We start from the raw sequence: 21,945 nt of genomic DNA on the forward strand, positions 1-21,945 counted from the left end.
GCTACTAGTGTTTCACTTGCACTCTTGTTTTCGATCGCTTTTGCCTCACTTTGGTTACACATTCATTCTTCATATGTTTTGCTTAATGTTCCTTTTATGTTGGGATCATTCGTACCCCTTTCTCTGCTTACACCTTAAGTAACCTAACTTATGCACTTTGATTTTAGAATTTTATTTTTGAAATTTATGATTCTTAATTTGCATTTAACTTTAAATAAAAGTTGTGTGTTTTATTTGTAGGATTTTAAACTCGACATTCAATAATAAAAAATAAATCAATATAAATAGTCAAATGCATTGAAATTTAAATAAAATAATTATAAATAAATAAATGGATAATTATTTTGTAAAAATGTTTAATTTCACAATTGAAATTAAAATTTACTACGAGTTTTTAAATTGTATTTAAAAAATTAAATAAATAAAATATATGATAAAATCTCAACATTGCCTGGATTATATCAAATAATTATGACAAAATTATGGGAGTGATAGCCATATTTTGGCACTTCCGACTAGAGGTGATCATGGGTTGGGCTACCCGGTTCGGCCCAATAGTCTGTCCGAAAAATGAAAGGGTTCTGATAAAAATGTAAGCCGAAATATGAGTTTCGGCAAAAAAATGAAGCCCGTTTAGATAACGGGCCGAGCCTCGAGTAAAATTTTTTTGGCCCAGGCCCAACCCGGCCCGAATTATATATTAAATATATATTTTCTATTTTTAATCAAATATATATTTTTATATATATTAAATATATATTTAATATGGGCAGGGGCGGGTTAGGCTTAGCAATTTTCTTTCGAGTCAGGCTTGGATAAATTTTTAGGCCCATATTTCAGGCCAGGCCTAGAAAACAAGCTTAAAATTTTGTCTGGACTCGGCTCGGCCCATGATCACCTCTACTTCTGACGTAATATACAACATAATAAATTAAAACATAAGATAATAAATTAACGAATGAAATATTGTACAAGTATATAACATCTAGAACTTGATTTATTAAATTGAGAAATAACTTTCATATATTACTAAAGACAGATGATGATTTTTTTCTTTTATCTAAATGAGTTGAATAACTTTTCAGTTTATCATCTTCAACAAGCCATTGAGGAGATAAAAGAACATCCCAGCGTGATCATTATCTATTATAAACTACCACAGCTCAATTCTTCTGGCGTTTGACAAAGGCTTCCATGATGATAAACTAATTTTAAAGAAAGGGATACAAGAAGAGAAATTTGATCATTCATTCATGCTCTCTACAAATTTCTGTATTTACATTGAATATGGAAATCAATTGCTTTGCAGTGCAGCATACTTCGCCCCACTAAGCCCATATATTTACCAATGGCAATGAAATCTGGTTTACCGTCATATATACATGTTTCTTTACGATCTTACTTCTACAACATCGCCGTCTTTGAGCTCTGTGCTAGGCAATACCAGTAGACCATTAACTAGAACTAGCTTTCCCTCAAGCCCTGCTCTTCTTGCAGCATCTGCAGCAGTGCTGCCAGTTCTCAGTCTCATTATGTCACCATGAGGCCAACATATAATAACTACTTCCCCAAGAACAACCGAATCAGCGTTGTTTCTTGATTTTGCACCACCATCTTGTCTTCCAAAACTTGATTCCGACCGTAGTTTCTCTTCCCATTGAAGCATGGTCCTTAACAATCGTACCTGTATAAAGTCAGAACTCAGCACATTTCATTCTAATTAGAGGTGAACCGTTCAGGGAAAAAAATACTACCCCATTGCCACATGATTGCGTTTAGAGAAAAATAGTTTGTATTGTATAAGTGTTCGAAAGGGGAAGCAATACATAATAAGAGGATCTTAGAATCACTCAAGTGGTAAAGAAATTAAAATGTATGAATGATTTGAGTAGTTAAATAGTTGAATACAGGTTCATATTGATGGTCATAGGTTCAAGTCCCAAACAAATAGAGTTCTAGGTCCCATAGCTAACAAATCAAATTAAAATTAAAAAGCTTATTAGTACTGTCTTGCTAGAACTAGGAAAATTCGATCAATTGGTAGTAGAAATCACAAACACCAATTCTATATTAGCAATACTGTAAAGGATAAGGTTAACGAGAAAAGGAAAATAAATATACGATCAGGGAAAAAGAAATTAAATAATTCTGAATGCAAATTCAGGGATATAAACATGTATTCAACTGGAAATTGCATGCTTGGAAACTGGAAGTCATACTTCAACAACTGAAAAATGTCTTTATAAATGTTATTGCAACCTAACCTTGCGGTTGATGCTAGCTTCAATTGAATTGGAAGCAACATAATCTAGGTTGGGCCTTGATTCAACAGATTCAACTGGTTTGCCTTCAAAAACAGCAGACATAACAGTCCAATATTCGGATTCTTCTTGATCAGTCAAATCGATCACTTGAATAAAGGTCGGCAAAAGACGTTCGAATTGGTCTTGCTGTAAGGAAATAATTTTAATGAGGTAAGCAAATCTTCTCACAGTAGACCAACATACTGATCAGTTAAAGTTCTTAATGGTTTATTAAATATGTTTGCAAAGTTCAATGATGTGCAAAGTTCTTAATGGTTTCTTAAATATGTTTGCTGTTGAAATTTTTTAGATGCTCACAAGACAAGGGACGTGCCATTGATACAACATTCAAAAATGGAAACGAAGAGAAGCAGGTGAGAAAAAAAGAGAGATAAAATCAGGTAATAAAAACTTGTTCGTTTTCTTCAATAATGTCTCAAATGATTACCCAAAAATAGATTTTAAAGTTCTAGGATTCGAGATTGCGCCATTTCCTTATTCCAGAGTCTATGGAATTTTCAAATACCGCATCCAAATTGCAAAAACACACTAAGCATTATAAAAAATTGAAGACATTTATTTTCCTCAATTAAGTGCTTGCAAGATGTACCTTATGGTATATTCCGTCCCTACAAAGTGTATATTTCTCAAGGCAAGTACACCAATCCCCATGTCCTGGTTCACACCACCACTCATCAGAAACCTGGTAAGCCAAAGTTGATATCAGCAAAGCAAGTCAGTAGTTTTAAAAGTTAACAAGTCATCCCACTTTCGATTATTCGACTATCAGAATATGAAAGCCTATCAAAGCTCAAGGCATTCTGAAGATTTAGATTTTAGAGGCCTAAAGTTACTGTGTTGTTCATATACTATAAAATCTTAGTCATCATTCAATACCACATCATTTTGCACATAACACCAGCTTTTCAGCTCCACTAAGAACTTAAAAGTTCTAGCAGAATACAACTTGCGAGGTTCTCCTCTTAAGTCATTTCAAAGATGGATTTTCAACAGCCTGGTTTTCTTTTAAATAAAAGCAGCAAGATCAAGCCCAACTTTGTATCAACAGATGAAGAATCCTTATTTATCTCCCAGCCATCTCTCATTGGAAACAGCACAGTGATAAATGGGGCCCATTCTGTGACATATGTCTGATGATTGAGTTTACCTCTGGGAAGTGATTATAGCATTATCGATTGCAATGTACTTGACTGAAAACAAAGATAAGCAGCAAAGCAAAGCACCTTTTTGTATAACCTAGCGTAAGCTTCCCATCGCTTTATTTGGAAAGAAGACCTTCTGTCAGCTACTGCTTCAGAAGCAGCCAATCCGAAGCTCACAGCAACAAGCAACTCTCTAGCCTCCTTATCTACTCTGTGGATGCAATTTCAAGCACCAGTTTATTAAATGTGAAGATTAGCAGGCACAAACAATAGAACATTAGGTATAGAGTTATAACATACTTGATTATAACTGCAGCAAGTAGGTTACTTCCTTCCACTCTGAGGACTGGATGTCCCACTTTCAGGGAGCTATACCTCTGAAACGACTCATAGTCCATGGAATTTTGATCATCCAGATCTTCAGGGAGATAGGATGATTCTTCTATTTCAGATTCATCCAAGACGCTTATGGAAGGTAAATCATTTCCAGTTTCTTTATAAAGCCAGTGGGCAGCAAGTCCATGTTCAGCATATTCATGCATTCTCTGAGAAAGTTTAGCACTACTATTAGATAATTGAATCTCAATCTCACTCAAGCGTGACATCAAATAAACCTGGAATAAGTTCTGAACCTGTGTACGGATCTGAACTTCCAGAGGTGAGGCATCAGGACCTTGTACTGCAGTGTGCAAAGACTGCATTTGGCAATGGGAAATTTGTCAGAAATGAGACCCAAAATATAGGCAGGAAATATATTTTGCTTTATGCTCCAAGCATGTGGAGAGCTCTTCTTGCAATTTCACTTTGATTGATTAAAAAACAAAAAACTACAATCTAGTCATTGTTGTTTCATAATTACACATCAGGCATTGCATTATGTTGATTAAGTCAATTAATTATGCTCGAGTAGAAAATTTGTTTCTTGCAAGATAAAGACTTTTAAATCGAATGATTGGTAGATAAACTGTTTCCATGCTCCTATTTTAACTTTGAGAAAATAAGAAGGATTTACAGCTTAATCAACTCTAAGAATCTAAGTTAAAATTTTACACTGTTTCTTGGTGCAAAATTGATGTTAACGAACCATCCAAAGCACAATTCATCTTTGAAACGTTCTTCAACTTACTTTAAGAGACTAAATAAGACTGTATTAGTTCTCATAAACAACTTTACAGCTACCACCTAGAATGGAGTATCAAAAGGCAGAAACTTGATACATACATTAATTGTCATAAGATGTGAAGCTTGTTAAATACATGTTTGGCCTTACATCTGTGGAGGACTATGTTGATATATTCATTTCTTCAAAAATCTATGAACATTTGCAAAATATTACCTGATAACCACTGGGTTTTGGATTAACAATGTAATCATCAAATTCACCATCAATTGGAGTCCAAAGCCTGCAGATAAAGGATAGTTCGACTCTTATTTCTTTAAGAAAACGACATCATCATTGAGAAATACGGTTTATGAATATGTTAAAACTGACAACTTCTACATTTGTATAAATACTGCTACCATAAGCCAAAGAAATTATCCACAAACATAAACTATATATTATGTTTTTTCTACTATATATATCTTTCCAAAAAACCATGACATATAAACTAAAAGTAATCCTAAACAAACTATGCTTGTTAAAGATAATTGACCCAAATTCTTGTTAAATAAAAATACAAGTAGCAAGATAGGGGAATCTCCGGCCCCCACACCCCAGTACGGTACAGACTACACAAGTGAAATCCGTATAGAAGTATGTTTTTTATATTTGATGTTGATTAGAATAGTGTTTTAACCCTACTGCATTACTCTTATTTGACTTTAATTAGAATAGGTTTTACAAATATAAATAGACGTAATCGACTCTCCTCTTGTATTATTCGAATTCGAAATAGTGAATTTTCTTCTCCTCTGCCCGTGATTTTTTCTCAAAATAATTTACTTTTTACTATGTGTTCTATTTTTCCTCTCTTTTCTTGCCATTATCAACATTCTTTTTTTTACAATGCTAATCATTGAAAAATTTTCTATTAAATAAAATAGAACCAAATAAACCCATTGAAATACCTATGTACAATGTTGAGAAGACTGTAGCAACATTGAACTGCCGGACCATGTAGGGTTCCATTCTTGTCTCCAACAACTACTCTCAGTGCACGTGCATCATATATTTTATTGATGCCGACATCTTTCCTTTTCATCTACAGGAAGACGAAAAAACAAACTAAACATGGGCAGATATTACAAAGGGATTTCTGAACCAGAATTCAGCTCAGACTGCTTGCTTATTTTTACTAAAAGATTTTAGAGTCACATTTTATTTCTGGCTTGATTCATAATATAATTCTGAAAGGCCAAAATTAATGCTTCAAGGATCCAATGAATCATTACATTTTGACTGCATAAAGTCTTCTATATAGTATACTACATGTTGATAAGTGTTTACAAGCATAGAAGGTTCAGGATTCTTCATTTATTCTTAGATGTCTCTGAAAAAACTCAGAGGAAAAATTCTGTTATTTTTCTACTGCTTTAGTTTACAGATTTATAAAGAGAAATAATCATTTTAAAGGAAATAAATCCTAATTCCTAAGAATCGGTAATTGATATCTTAATTTCCTAAGAATCAGTAACTGAGATTAGTTTCTATTTACAAGAGAACTAATAGTAATAAGGTAAGATTTCTATCCTTAATTATAGGGATTCCAACACTCCCCCTCAAGCTGGTGTGTAAATGTTAATCAAACCCAACTTGCCAATAAGTTCTTCAAACATGTTTTTGTTCAAACTCTTAGTTAACATGTTTGCAACTTGTTGTCTAGTAGGTAGGTAGGTGATGCATACTTCTCCTGAGTGTATTTTTTCTTTTATAAAGTGATGATCTATTTCCACATGTTTGGTTCGATCATGATGCACAGGATTATGTGCTATGCTGACAGCAGCTTGGTTGTCACAGTACATCTTCATAGGTTTGGTATAAGGCACTTTTAGTTCTCCCATAAGTCTTTGTATCCAAACTCCTTCGCATATACCATGAGATAGTGCTTGATACTCTGCCTCTGCACTGCTGCGTGCTACCACAGACTGTTTTTTGCTCCTCCACGTCACGAGATTACCCCAAACATAACTACAATAGCCGCTTGTAGACCGTCTATCATTAACAGAACCTGCCCAGTCTGCATCAATGTAGATTTCCACGCTTCGGTTGACAGTCTTCTTGAAGTACAGGCCTTTACCAGGAGTTCCTTTTAGATATCTTAGAATTCTATATGCAGCTTCCAGGTGCTTCTCCCTCAGTGCATGCATATACTGACTAATAACACTCACACTGAAGGCTATGTCTGGACGGGTGTGAGATAGGTAGATGAGCCTTCCTACTAGACGTTGATATCTCCCCCTGTCGATTTCTTCTCCATCCTCATTAGTTCCCAATTTAAGGTTAAACTCCATAGGAGTTTCAGCTGGTTTGCTGCCCATCAAACCAACTTCCGACAGTAGATCAAGAACATATTTCCTTTGGGAAATGAAGATACCTTTTTTTGACCTTGCTACCTCCATACCAAGAAAATATTTAAGACTCCCCAAGTCTTTAAGTTCAAACTCTGTACCAAGAAATTCTTTCAATCTCAAAATTTCGCTTGAGTCATTTCCTGTTAATATTATATCGTCGACATAAACAATAAAGATGCAGCATTTACCCTCTTCCGAGTGCTTGTAGAACATGGTGTGGTCTGCCTGTCCTTGAATGTAATTTCTGCTAGTCATAGCTTTTGCAAATCGGCTGAACCACGCTCGTGGAGATTGTTTCAGCCCATACAAGGACTTCTTCAACTTACACACTTGGCCCTTGTTTTCTTCAAACCCGGGTGGGAAATCCATGTACACCTCCTCATTTAATTCCTCGTTGAGAAAAACATTTTTTACATCCAATTGAGTCAAGTGCCAATCAAGGTTGGCAACAAGAGATAGCAGGACTCGAACGGTGTTTAGTTTGGCAACCGGTGCAAACGTCTCGTTCTAGTCGAGACCATAAGTTTGGGTGAATCCCTTAGCCACAAGTCGAGCTTTCTATCGGTCAATACAGCCATCAGGTTTAGATTTCGTAGTGAAAATCCATTTGCACCCTACGGTTTTTTTCCCTTTAGGTAGATCCGAGACTTCCCATGTTTCATTTTTTTTAGGGTCTTCATTTCTTCCATCACGGCTTGTCTCCACTCAGCTGATTCAAGAGCCTCTTCTATATTTTTTGGAGTTTTTACAGAATCAACATTAGTCACAAAAGCTTTGTAAGACTTAGATAAATTTCCATAGGATACAAACCGAGAAATAAGATGTTGAGTGCAGCTCCTTGTACCCTTTCGAACTGCAATTGGAAGATAGATGGATGGTGACGGAGGTGGGACTTCTGTTTCAGAACAGTCCTCGGTTGGAGATGTAATTGGCACTGCTGTATCAGTTTCAGGAGAACGATTCCGTCGAGAGTAAACCTGTATTTGCTGTTTTCCTTGATCAGGTGGCTGTTGTACTTCGGTGGAGGTATTGTTATTGGGAAGGACGGTGTTAAATTCTTGCTGCATAGGGGAAACAACAACTAAATCTGGAATAGGTTTGTTTGTGATAGTAATAGTAGGATCAGGAGGTATAATGAGGAGAGTATTAAGGGTCTTATCTTCATTAAAAATCTCCCACTGAAGATGAGATGTTGCAAAGTATGGTTCATTTTCAAAGAAGGTAACATCCCGAGAGACAAACATTCGGCGCAATGTTGGTGAGTAACATTTATAGCCTTTTTGTGTAGGGGAATATCCAATGAAGATGCAGGTGTGGGCTCGAGGATCAAGTTTGGATTGATTTGGTTGATGGTTATGGACAAAAGCTTTACAGCCAAATATTTTGGCTGGAAGATTAGGCACATGAAATAGAGGGAAGGCCTTTAAAAGAGTATTTAGAGGTGTTTGGAAATTGAGGATCTTTGATGGCATTCGGTTTATGAGATAACAGGCAGTGAGGACAGCTTCTCCCCACAAGTATTTTGGAACATTCATAGTGAACATTATGGCTCGAGCCACATCAAGGAGATGACGATTTTTTCTCTCAGAGATCCCGTTTTGTTGAGGAGTGTCAGGACAAGAGCTTTGGTGTATAATGCCTTGGTCAGAAAGGTATGGACTTAAGACAGAGTTGAAGTATTCTCTCCCATTGTCAGTACGGAGGGTATGTATGGTAGAGTTGAATTGGGTTCGAACCATTGAGTGAAAATTTTGGAATACTTTGGGTGTTTCAGATTTTTCTTTGAGTAGATAGATCCAACAGACCCTAATATGATCATCAATGAATGTTATAAACCATCTAGCCCCTGTAATATTTTTCACTCGGCTAGCTCCCCATAGGTCACTATGGATTAACGAAAAAGGTTGGGACTGAATATGTGGTTTTAATGGGTATGGCACACAGGTATGTTTAGATAATTGGCAAATTTCACACTTCAAGGAATTAACACTTTTATTTTGAAATAACAGCAGAAGATGTTTTTTCAAATACACAAAGTTTGGATGTCCTAACCTACGGTGCCATAACATAATAGTGTCCTCTTTTGAAGTGGATAGAGCCAATCCCCCTTGTATGCTGTTTTTATTCCAAATATATAGTCCATCATCAACTTTAGCAGTGCCAATCATCCTCCCCGATTTCTGTTCCTGTATCACACAACCAATCGCAGAAATTTCAACAAGAACATTTTCATCCTTAGTAAGTTTACTAATTGAAAGTAAATTACAGGACAAGTTTGGGACATGTAGGACTTTATCGAGAGAAAAACTCTCTGTCATTTGTACTTCTCCTATTCCAGCCATAGGTGAGTAAGAACCGTCAGCTATGCGGATTCGGGATTTGTTATGACAAGGAGTGTAGGCGTGAAACAACGTGGAGTCACCTGTCATGTGATCGGAGGCGCCCGAATCGAGTATCCAAGGAGATTGATTATTAGATTCAAAAGCAATGTTGAGGGCAGTACCTTGAGTGGCTAGAGATCCATGAGTAGTGGGAGTACCAAGTATCTCATGGAGAGTCTCAAGCTGTGTTTTGGTTAAGCGAACATCAAAAACATCATCAGCAGTAGTGGAGGAATTAATTTCACCTTGAGTGATTCCCTGATTGATATTCTGAGTTATTTGTGATGTCTCAGTTTCGGAGAAATTTTCATTGATATCACTTATTGGAGGACTAAACCGAAGGAATTTTTAGGAAGGGAAATTAGAGAAAAAAAATTAAGATCGAATGAATCCTAAAGCCCTGATGCCATGAAAAATCTCAGAGGAAAAATTCTGTTATTTTTCTACTGCTTTAGTTTACAGATTTATAAATAGAGAAATAATCATTTTAAAGGAAATAAATCCTAACTCCTAAGAATCAGTAATTGATATCTTAATTTCCTAAGAATCAGTAACTGAGATTAGTTTCTATTTACAAGAGAACTAATAGTAATAAGGTAAGATTTCTATCCTTAATTACAGGGATTCCAACAGTCTCATTACATTGCTAAAACCTACAGCTACAAGCCACAGCTACAACATAATAATAGTTTTACTCCAACAATATTAAACATGTCCCAAGCAAACTTTTAAACTAAGCTTTGACTACATATGATTCTAACAATACCCTTAAGCACTGTTATATCATTTTACAATTAAGAAACAAAGAATCCAAAGTTCATACAAATACCTTAATTGTTACTCATACCTTGCTGTAGATACTATACAAACTTTTTAATCGGCTGGACAGAGTAACCTCCATCCCTGGGACATAACTGCAGCGCAAAAGAGCAGTATGAGAAAGCATGTAGAAGAAATGAACAAACTAACAATAGCTGCTCCTAGATACACAGGAATTAAAACTAATAAATAAACCAAAATAGTTTTGATAGAAAAAAGTAGGAACAGATTATAAGACAAGCAAAACATACGAAATTGATATGAATAACTCCCTTTCAAGTGCCTCCTCACAAACAACAAGAGATGCTAGAGCAATTCCAGCGTCCTGCACAACCTTTGGTTTTGGTTCCATCTCTGAACTTTTCCCGAGATTATTAAGAAAGTTAACCCGCTTTCTACGATCCAATAAGATGTCAAAAGGAACCACTGCTTCCAAAAGATCCTGCATGCATAAAACAACTGGAACTAATTACTTATAATTAAGGTCCCAATGTTACATTACATCACTTGCTTCTCTTCCTACTGACTCAACCCCCTCCAACGGTCCAACACTTTTTCTTCAGCATTGAAGCTTCCAGACGAGCTCACATGCTGTGAGAATAATTATTACAAACATTTAAAAAAAAAACTGAATTTAGAGCCAGCCAATGCATCTAAGCCGTAGGAAATAAAGACTGCCTGGTACTTTTTGAAAGGAAAATTCCTCAAAATTAATATATTGCAATGATATAACGAGTATGAAACATTAGAAGTTCAGATCCTCAATTACGAACTTTTAACATCGGGTCTCTCAAATTCATCTCCTATTTGTTTCTCAAATTTTATTTTGTATTAAACAAAAGGTTTCCAATATAGTCAAGGAAGAGTATGAATCTTGTGCAGATTATTCGGTAAAGCACAAACAAACAAGCTGACAAAAAATTAAACTACAAAATGCAACACTCACAAGAATTTGACAAGCCTAGTTTGGACAGAAATTCTTGACAAACAGCTAATAAACCACCACATGTTCTTTGCTAAAGAATCGAAGCAAACTATGATGTTCACTAATCAATATAGATGTAAACTGAGATAACTTTTGAAGATTACATGCTGAAGGTGGCCAGCGGCAGCACATATTAAATATTTTCACACTGTCAAAGGTTCACTAAGAATAATACGAGTATTTAGTACATAAAATGAAGGCTAAAATGACCAAGTTTTTCTTTCTTTTTCCATTTTCTGGCAGGAAGGAAAAAACAACATTATACATTAAAAACCGTCTATCAATGGGTAATTATTAAGATTGGCACAATCCTAATATATCGAAGCAAGCTTTTAGCCAACCACAGAGAGTTTAGAGAGCATCCAGACACAGCACACGGTTACCTTTATGCTAGTTATATCTTCATCATGCATAGGAGCTTCAACCTCATGCACTGAATCATTTCCCTGCATGGAGGACCAACTTCCTTTCGCAGATATTCGTCTAGGACATGTTCCTTTATTGCTGGGACTCCACATTGAAGCCAGATCAGCTCGTAGCTTTCTAAATATTTGAGGCTGCACCATAGTATTGATTAAAAAATTTATTGAAATACATAATCCAAAAGACTTCCCATTTTTAGTTAGAACTTAACAATAATACCTTCCGACCAAAAACGAAGAAGCTATCGTAGCTTTTCATAAAAGAATTTTAACTCATGACATTGATTACAATAACACTATGGCATACAGGTCCCCCCCCCCCCACAATCAAAGAGTGCCATTTTTCTTCTAATTCTTTATCCTTGACAATCTTAATCACACTATATGCAATATGGTTAATGGCGCATTCATCCTAAGTGTGTTGATAACATGGACCTAAAAGTCAATGCAAAATATTGCTGTTACTGCATGGATCTAAAAAGGCAATAAGAAGGCTATCTAACACAACTGTCAAGTACATTGTATTGCAGTTCCATATAGCAATGCCTGATCATGAAAGTAGAATCCATTAACTCATGCTATAATTGATCTTAAACTGTTTTAAGTGTTAGGACCCAAATTTTAAGTATTCAATAAATACGTTCTTTTTTATTTTTTGACTATAATCGGAAAAAGAGAAATATATTTCTCATAGAGAAAAAAAATCAAGTGAAGCTTTCATGATTGAGATGTGCCAATTTAAAAACTCATGCATGATATATGCATCCCACTTTCCCATAAATTAGTTTAGATTCACTATAGTACTTCAACAAAAACTAGAGAGAAAAAGAAAAGAGAAAGAAGGCTCTAATGTTTTGGAGTCATAAATATAATACCACAAAATTGAAAGAAAAAAAAAAGAAGAAGAAGAGAGAAAGAAAGTTGTAATATCACGTTAAACATCCAACCTAAACCCAGTTGGAAATAAGTAGACAGACCAACTTGAAAGGCCAAACTAAACCCTAAACTTGAACATAATACCACTTAAAACTAACATTACAAAATACATCAAGCATGCCTGAATGAAATATATGTGCCACTCTAACAGAATAAATCATGCTCAACCTGCATGACGAATGGAGTACAAGAATAAGGACTAAATCTGCAACGTAATATTATGAAGTGCAATGAACATTTTAATAATATTAAGACTGAGCTCTCACTTCTACCATGAACTGAAATGGCAGCTCTATACCTGAAGAACTGCAAAACATAGATCTTCCAGCTCCGCCTTCAATGCCCACAGACCCAATCTGGAAGCTAGGGAACACCAAACAAGTAAGGTTTCTTGTGCAACAGCTTGAGCCTTAGCTAGTGGCAGGGCATAACTGTAAAGAATGATCACATCTTTGAGTGCACTTCATACAATAATATCATGAAGATTAACCTTAAAAACATTCAAGAATTATAGCACCAAAGATTTTGTTATAAATATCCCAGAACTTCATATACTGTGGAACAATCTCCTTGTATTTGTTCATAGGATGGAGAAATAGTGTCCAAGCTGCAAGATTTGTAAAGGGCTTTACAATTTTAAATCCAAAAGATTCGAAAAACAGTTCTTTTTCTTAATTTCTATGAATTAGTTTTCTTGATACATGGGATGGCAGATTTAAAACTTCCTTGACCCTCCTTGGGAAGGTTAATGACAACTAGACCAATTTTAGTTGCTTTTTCAAATGAACTAGATAATTTTAAAAATAGAAATCTGTTCTCATCTTATGATAAATCAAATAGGTAAATTTAAGAGACATTACATTGTTCTCATATTGTGAAGACGGTCCGCCAGTTTGATAAGCACCACCCTTGGATCATCAACCATTCCCAAGAGCATGACACGTAGATTATTAGCCTTGGAATCAAAAGAAAACAATACAAAAATCAGAATACAACAGCCTCTAATGCTTGTTAAGTACAACTTAATTTATTCATTTTTCTATGACCATATATTATAGTTTCCTACCCAGCTAGTTCTTTAAGCGCATACCATCCCCATCCATACACACAGATAATTCTAGAAGATGACCACAAGAGCAAACAGAGCGCTTTGAACCATAACAGAAATTGACACTTCCTTAGAGGACTCCACACAATTGCTCCCAATACCCTTATGAGATATCACAGTTACGTGTAACTATTATCACTTAGATTCTTGCAATATGCATTTGTACATTTTCCTACTTTTGTTTTCAATTTCCCTTATCTATTAATATTTACGTTTTGACCACTTCTTTCAAGTGTAAAACTATGGTTTTTAAGTTCAGTGCATGTTAGAGAAAGCACTCAAAACCATTTCAACTGACCTCCCAACAACAAACACAAAACAAAAATAACTAACTTATACATTGAATATACAATTTAGTCATATCAAAATACTCGGCTGATGTTTTACCTTATTGTAATGTGCAGCCATATAAATTATGAAGTTTCACCTAAGGTTTAGATTATAAATTAGTTTGTAAAACATTACATTTATCTGTTATAGTGGAGATTCTCCAACCACATACCTCTTCGTGACTAAGGGTACTCTGGTTAACATTTATCCTTCGATGTCTCCGTAGAAGCTGCAAACGATATATTAATCGCATGACTGTCTATATAGTGGAAGGCATTAAATATTACAATCTGAGGATCCAAGAAACAAAAGCATGACCATGATATTGCACCACACAGGCGTCAGGCAATTGTAGCAACTCGGGAAAAAAAGCAAAGATGGCAAATATTAACTAAGGTAGCTGGAAAAACAATAAGAACAAAGGACAAGAATTCATAATTCAAACTTTCTAAAACTGACGGCAAGATCGTTATGGTTTCCTATCATTGCTATCAATTGATGAGGCATATCTTTCATGTACATAACATATCAGATATCAGATGTAAAACCCCTTCTGCATTTTGTAGTAAGGCAAAGGAAATAAATAAGAATTACTTCGAAAGAAGAAGTTGTTTCCCGATAATTTATCCGATTTCCAATTGAAAAAAAAAAAGATCTAATGGAAGAAAAACATGCCTAAGTAATGCTTTTGTTTTATGGAGTTTATAATATAGTCAAAGAGTTGATCAACACATCCTAGGAATTTCTGGTGAATACCATCTCAATTCCAGAAATCGTTATTTTTTAACAATTCATTTTTCAATTAAAAATGAGTTATAAGTGAACTGATAAGTTGCTGGATCTTTACATGTCAACATAAGCATACTTTATGATAAAAATATAACACAACCATCACTAAGGTACTTATTTTCTTCTCTTATTCTTGTCTTTCTGCTTTAATTTTTACTTTCCAGTTTAAAACATGCTGTTAGACCACTCCAAAAAATTATAATTCAATTCTGTCCCCCAAAAATAAGTTTTCAGCTTCACCCCTGAAGACTGGAGTCAGCTCTCCAAGACCCCAGTGCGTCACCAACATAGGAAAAGGTGCAATAATAAGCTATCCTTATTAAAGGGCTAAGATACCACATAAGTAACCTTACTGCTTACAAATACTTTTTAATGAAATAAAGATTTAAGGATGATAATCTATTGACAGCATCTCAGCTAATCTCATTACTGATTTTTAGGGATTAGATTAGTTTAAAATTAAGACTACTGATTTAATGTATTAATTATGTTTCCTTAGTTAGGCCTCCTCTTTTAGTATAAATAGCCATGTAAATTTTTCTATTGAATATACAAAAGAAAAGAGTTCATATTATCAACATGGTATAGAATCCAGATTTAGGGAGCCTATTTTTTTCGAAATTTCCAAACCCTAGAAATTCCAATTTGGTACTCTCCATTTTTTGGCCTATTTTTTTTCTCACCGCCCCCTTCAATAGAGTCACAGTCTCATCTCCAGCGAAATCTCAAAATCCGGTCAAGTTTGATTCTCTAACCACCATCGTTGGCTTTGTTGGTGTTTCTCTGGCCTTCCTTGCTATTATTGGCTATTGTAGTGCATTTTTTTTTAGAAGAAAATGGCAAAATTAAAAAAGAATCCAACATCCAATTCTGTAGAGTCAAGTAATGCCTGTAATACTCATGTTAATACTGACTCATGGATTATTGATTCTGGTGCGAATAGACACATGATAAGTTCTTCTAAAAAAATTTTAAACTACTTCCCAAGTCAAACAAAAGAAAGTGTCAGGATAGCTGATGGGTCTTTTACTCCTGTAACTGGATCAGGTTCTGTCAACTGTACACCCAATATTAAACTATCCTCTATACTACATGTTTCTGGTTTCTGTTTAACATTTTATTTGTTAGTGACATCACAAAAATCTTAAACTGCAAAATTGAGTTTTTTCCTAATCATTGTGTATTCCAGGATCTTCAAACAGGGAAGAAGATTGACAGTGGTAGATTGCATGATGGCTTATATATGTTGGAGAGCAGTAGTGAATTTGTTCAAGCCTTTTTTGGAAGTAATAAGGTTATCAACCAATAAATAATGAATGGCATAAGCGGTTAGGACACCCATCATTTTTTGTTATGGAAAAGTTATATCCTGGATTATTTTCAAAGACTCGGTTTGAGTCATTGTTTTGTAAAGCTTGTGAGTTTGCTAAACACACTAAAATTCTTATCCTTCAAGAAATAATAGAAGTAATACTCTTTTTATGACTATTTATTCTGATGTATGGGGCCAACTCGACATATGTCATTATCTGGTAATCAGTGGTTTGTTACTTTTATTGATTATTGCACTAAGATGACTTGGGTGTATTTGCTTAAATTGAAAAATAATGTGTTTACATGCTTCCAATCTTTTCATAAAATGGTGTGTACTAAATTTGATGCTGCTAAGATACAGTTTTTTAGAACTGACAATGGTACAGAGTACAATTTTTATACCTACTTGGAGTCTTATGGGATAATCCATCAAACAACTTGTTCTGGTACTAGTTCACAAAATAGGATTGCTGAAAAGAAAAATAGGCATTTGCTAGAAGTCACCAAATTTCTTATGTTTTCCATGAACCTTCCAAAGTCATTCTGGAAGGACGCAATTCTTATAGCCGCCTACCTTATTAATAGAATAGCACTCAGAACCCTTAATTTCTAAAGTCCTTTGGAAATTTTACAAGGAAAAAATAATTATATTGTTCCTCCCAGGATATTTGGATGTGTCTGTTATATCCATGATCGAAAAGCAGGCAAATTAGATCGATGAGCCCTAAAATGCGTGTTCATTGGGTATTCTCTAACATAGAAGGGTTACAAGTGCTATCATCCTCCTTCACGAAGAACTTTTGTTAGTATGGATGTTACATTCAGAAAAACTAAACCCTATTACGGTACAACTCAATCACCTCTTCATGGGGAGAACAATGAAAGAGTATAAGTGATACCTGACTCAATAACTATTGAAAACCTTATTCCAAAAAACACCATTGTTCAAGAGGAAGCTACTGTTCAGGGGGAGACTATTGTTCCAAAAAACACCACTGTTCAAGAGGAACTACTCAAGGGGAGACTACTATTCAAAAAAAGATTGTTGGACGTTTGGACAAACCAGATTTAAAGAAGTATTAAAGAAGGCTTAGAATAGAAGCCATCATGCAACCTACTACGTGCCAAGAATCTTCCTCTTCTGGTGAGTTACCCGAATCTTCTTCTTCTGGTGAGTTACCCTCTAATGATTTAGATAAACCAACTGCCCAAAGAAAATGTGTTAGATCCTGTACTAGACACCCTATATCTAACTTTATCTCTTATGACTCATTGTCCCTTCCCTAAAAATCTTTTTCCTTATCTTTGTCCTCTGTGTCTATTCCACAGGATTGGCGTGAAGCATTTAAAGATCCCAAGTGGAAAGAAGCAATGGTTGAAGAAATAAAGGCACTAGCAAAGAATAAGACTTGGGAGCTAGTAACTCCTCTAGCAGACAAGAATTTAGTAGGATGCAAACGGGTGTTTACTGTGAAACACAAATCTGATGGTTCTATTGAAAGGTACAAAGTCAGATTGGTTGCTAAAGGCTTCACTCAAACTTATCGAGTAGACTATCAAAAAACGTTTGAATTTGGTAGGATGCAAACGGGTGTTTACTGTGAAACACAAGTCTGATGGTTCGATTGAAAGGTACAAAGCCAGATTGGTTACTAAAGGCTTCACTCAAACTTATGGAGTAGACTATCAAGAGACGTTTGCCCCTGTTGCCAAAATGAACACCATCAGAATTTTGTTATCTTGTGCAGCCAACCTTGATTGGAACCTACAACAATTTGATATGAAGAATGCATTCTTACATGGAGACTTAGAAGAGGAAGTATATATGGAGATTACTCATGGATTTGATAATGCAAAAATGCAAGGCAAAGTATGCAAATTGAAGAAAGCTTTGTATGGATTAAAACAATCTCCAAGAGCATGGTTTGACAAATTCCGCAAAGTTATGATCACTTTTTGTTATCAACAATGCAATGCTGATTATACCTTTTTTATGAAACATCACAAGGATAAGATTACTCTTCTTGTTGTATATGTTAATGACATAGTAATGACATGAGACGATAAGGAAGAAATGGCTCGACTGAAACAATGTTTGGCTTAAGAATTTGAAATAAAAAAATCTAGGAAAGTTACAATATTTCTTGGGAATAAAAGTTGTCAAATCAAAGAAAGGAATCTTCATATCTCAATTAAAATACATCTTAGTCTTGACTGAGATAGGTATGATGGGATGCAAACCCGCAAAATCACCTATAGAAAGCAATCATAAGTTACAAGCTAGAATAGGAGAGTCAGTGGATAAAAAAAGACATCAAAGATTGGTTGGTAGACTAATTTATCTCTCTCACACCAGACCTGACATAGCATATGCAGTTAGTTTGATAAGTCAATTTATGCATGATCCTTGAAAGTCTCATAAAGTCTACCCTAGGAAAAGGTCTCCTCTTTTCAAAACATGGTCATCTCCAGATAGAAGCTTTTACAGATGCAGATTGGGTTGGATCTCTAGATGATAGGAGGTATATATCTGGATATTGCACACTTGTGGGAGGAAACTTAGTCACTTAAAGAAGCAAGAAGCAAAGTGTGGCTGCTTGGTCAAGTGCTGAGGCAGAATACAGAGCCATGGCTAAGGCGTTTGCGAGCTACTGTGGTTATTAAAAGTTATGGAGGAATTAAAGTTGTCAAATAAAAAAAAATTATCCTTATATTACGACAACAAGGTCGCCACCAGTATAGCCAAAAACCCAGTACAACATGATCAAACAAAGCACATAAAAATTGATCGACACTTCAAAGAAAAGTTGACTGCCGACATCTTGGGCTTAAGTCATGTAGCCACTTCATCAAAGAAAAGTTCACTGCCGACATCTTGGGCTTAAGTCATGTAGCCTCTGACAAACAATTAGCTGATGTGTTCACTAAAGGACTTAACCACAAAAACTATCATAATTTGGTTTGCAAATTGGGCATGTGTGACATCTATGCACCAACTTGAGGGGAGTGTTAACAGCTTATCTCAGAGAATCTCATTACTAATTTTTAGGGATTAGATTAGTTTAAAATTAGGATTATTGATTTAATGTATTGATTATGTTTGCTTAGTTAGGCCTACTCTTTTAGTATAAATAGCCATGTAAATTTTTCTGTTGAAAATACAAGAGAAAACTATTCATATTATCAACATAATCCTACAAACAGAACAAATTAAAATGAGCTTTACCTGATTTATATAACTTAATCTAGAAACACCCGCTACCAACCTTGCTACATCATCACCAAATTCTGCTTCTATACTGAACAAACGTTCACATGTATCATCAACCACATCATGTAATATCCCAGCCACAACTGTGTCAACAGCCTGCAGCAAACTTTCCATCCTTAGTTAAGGAACTAACTGAAAGTGAAGCAAGTTTCTTAAGCAACCCCGAAACTCTTAAGTGCTACTTTTAGTAATAATAAGAAAGAATGCATTTTAGTAAGCATAATACTATATGAAATAAGTTTCCATACTGACATCAATTGAGTTTAATCAACTATCTACCCATGTAATCATTGGTACATGAGGACCAACTGCTAACCATTAACATCAAAATGACTGTAGATAAATACTGATTAAAACATCACAATGGCTTTTGCTTTTACTGTAAGATGTTTTCCTAGCCTACAACACAGAGTAATACTTGTAATGGTTCCCTAACTTCTCTGGAAGAGAGTAATGATCATATTATACTGGTCTACGGCTACAAGTATAAAGATGGATCAATGAAAGAAAACACGAGGCTGATGTGCTGAAGAATGAAATAAATGCACCATGCATGCAGGGATGGAACCAGGATAAAACTCAACAAATATAAATTGAAATCACGGTTTGTCGTAGCCTTTTTGGCTCTCAATACCTAATACTTGCAGACCCTAGAGTTTATTTTGAATTGAGAATTTTTTTTTTTTCTTAAGTTAATTGGGAAGGGTTTGAAACTTTTTTTTTAACATGAAGCGTAAGCCATTTGTTCTTTTGTTTTTTTTACAAGAAAACTTAAGTTGTTTAAATCTTGCAACTGGGCTTGGCTCTAATTGGATCTAAGAAGTGGGTTGTGCTCGCCGCCACCATATATGAAGTGCCATCCCTGCATACATGCAATTTTTGTGACTGCAAATAGCAGGCATATGGTAAGCTGATGGAAGATTATCAGAAGAACAGCATATTAAAGACACGCATAATATAATAAACTTAATAGTAGTTGGTTATACAGTTTCATACTCGTAAGCCAGTTGATGGAACCAACATAGCTAAGATTCTTCCTGTGTGAATGCAATGCGATAAGTACGGGTCTCCTGTTTTCCTAAACTGCCCATTGTGAGCTCTTTTTGCAAATGCAATAGCTTTTTGCACCTGCCTTCACAAATTCAGTGTTTTAGTGGAAGAAGAGGACTATATGCAAGTCATACTCATGAGGCAACGAGACATGGCAAACCTTTGCCTCACTGAATATAGGATAGCCAGTCACATCAATTCCTTCCACTGTAAAAGAACCTGCACCATATTGATTGGCGTTGTTAACATGAAAACTGAGAGCAGAAAATATGAAGAAAATGATTCAGTAAGAAGACAGTGAATGATTTGACATCTAACAAGAAAAAGAAAGCAGGAGATTGCGAATGTAAACTGTAAAGAGGATAAATCATAGTCATGGTCTTGCTAATAAGCTACAATCAAGAATCAACAATTGGTGTAATAAGAAGGAACACAAGGTATCTAATGAAAATTATATGCTTTTCAATATGCTCAACTATGATTTCATAATTTTGAGAGGAATCAAAGGCAGAATCCTCTAGGCTCAAAATATGTAATACAAGACCTCAGGAAGAAGCTTAGAAATATGTAAAATATTTGTGACCTGTAGATGCTAAAGAAAACAGATTTTAATGGTTTACATCCAAATAAGGTTCAATCAGACAAAAGCAATAATAGAAGGATAGAAGCTTATTTGGAAAATTCAAGAAAGTACTTAGTATATGCACAATTGTAAGAACTAGAGAAGAAAAAGCATACACACAGACACACCCCAACAGGAGGCTTGAAAACACTGTTAAAATTAAAAAGACAAAAAATAACATAGTCTGAGATCATGAGGAGGTTCTTAATAAGCCAATCGTGAAGAAAGTACACACTCAGTACTCCCTAATCTGGAACTGCAAAAACCAACTTCTAGAGGATTGCCTAAAATGGAATGTAACAAAACTATTTCTAATATATAGAAGCACAAAATCAAGTAATATTGTAATATCCAGAACTGCATATAATTCCAAAGCAAAAAGAAATGACACAGAAGGGTACCTTGTTGCTCCTCCACTTTGGGCCACAAGAAGTCAACCTTAGTGGAAAGACAAGCCCCGGAGGCTATAGCAAAGGCAGTAACAGCTACTTGGGTAATCGCAGAAGAGACGGCCCCATGGATGGTGGCCCCAGAGCCAGAGGCAGCAGCAGCAGCTATGGTGTTAAGGGAAGCAGAAACAGTGAATTTCTTGGGAATACATCTAAACTTAGTAGCAGTTTGGGGATAGAACTTGTGGAGAAAAAGAGGGGAAGTTTTGTGGACAAGAAACATTGTCTTGGAATGGATTTGAGATTGGCATGAAGATGAAGATGAAGATGTAACAAAGGGCATGTTCAGGTTTTAAAAAAAAAAAATTTCATTGTCTAACATGATTCTTCTGTTTGTTGGCCTAGAGGGAGTTTGAGAGTGTTAGTTTTTTATTTGTGTGGATGGGATTCTTGGACTAGGCAAAAACGGTTGTTACCAAAGCAAAAGAAAACTTTTCCTGGAAAATCGATGCCAATCCTAAAAAGCTCAAAGTATTGAAAGGCTACAAAT

At 35.3% G+C, this 21,945-nt stretch overlaps 1 protein-coding gene and 1 long non-coding RNA gene across 4 annotated transcripts; one reads left to right on the forward strand and one right to left on the reverse strand.

The window, feature by feature from the left end:
* Nucleotides 1-1,224: 1,224 nt before the first annotated feature.
* Nucleotides 1,225-21,908, reverse strand: LOC107920333 (uncharacterized). Of its 3 annotated transcripts, none has more exons than XM_016849992.2 (18): nucleotides 21,408-21,908; nucleotides 20,545-20,603; nucleotides 20,331-20,462; nucleotides 19,290-19,430; nucleotides 14,133-14,189; nucleotides 13,383-13,477; nucleotides 12,821-12,953; nucleotides 11,548-11,721; nucleotides 10,431-10,621; nucleotides 10,208-10,274; nucleotides 5,537-5,670; nucleotides 4,803-4,869; nucleotides 4,099-4,161; nucleotides 3,767-4,011; nucleotides 3,548-3,677; nucleotides 2,914-3,006; nucleotides 2,265-2,450; nucleotides 1,225-1,684 (listed from the first exon to the last, which is right to left on the reverse strand). In XM_016849992.2, exons 1-18 carry the CDS (start codon nucleotides 21,736-21,738, stop codon nucleotides 1,391-1,393), a joined length of 2,592 nt encoding a protein of 863 aa, XP_016705481.1. In that variant the 5' UTR covers nucleotides 21,739-21,908; the 3' UTR covers nucleotides 1,225-1,390. The 3 variants fall into 3 exon arrangements, with proteins under 3 accessions (XP_016705481.1, XP_016705482.1, XP_040965073.1); XM_016849993.2 differs by having other exon boundaries at nucleotides 20,331-20,466; nucleotides 21,408-21,533; XM_041109139.1 differs by lacking the exon at nucleotides 14,133-14,189 and having other exon boundaries at nucleotides 21,408-21,883.
* On the forward strand, nucleotides 14,244-16,237 carry LOC121225132 (uncharacterized). Its single transcript, XR_005923030.1, has 2 exons — nucleotides 14,244-15,796; nucleotides 15,939-16,237. It is a non-coding gene; the product is annotated as an uncharacterized lncRNA (long non-coding RNA).
* Nucleotides 21,909-21,945: the final 37 nt, after the last annotated feature.

The sequence above is a fragment of the Gossypium hirsutum genome, chromosome D13 (genome assembly GCF_007990345.1).
Source record: "Gossypium hirsutum isolate 1008001.06 chromosome D13, Gossypium_hirsutum_v2.1, whole genome shotgun sequence".
NCBI lineage: Eukaryota > Viridiplantae > Streptophyta > Magnoliopsida > Malvales > Malvaceae > Gossypium > Gossypium hirsutum.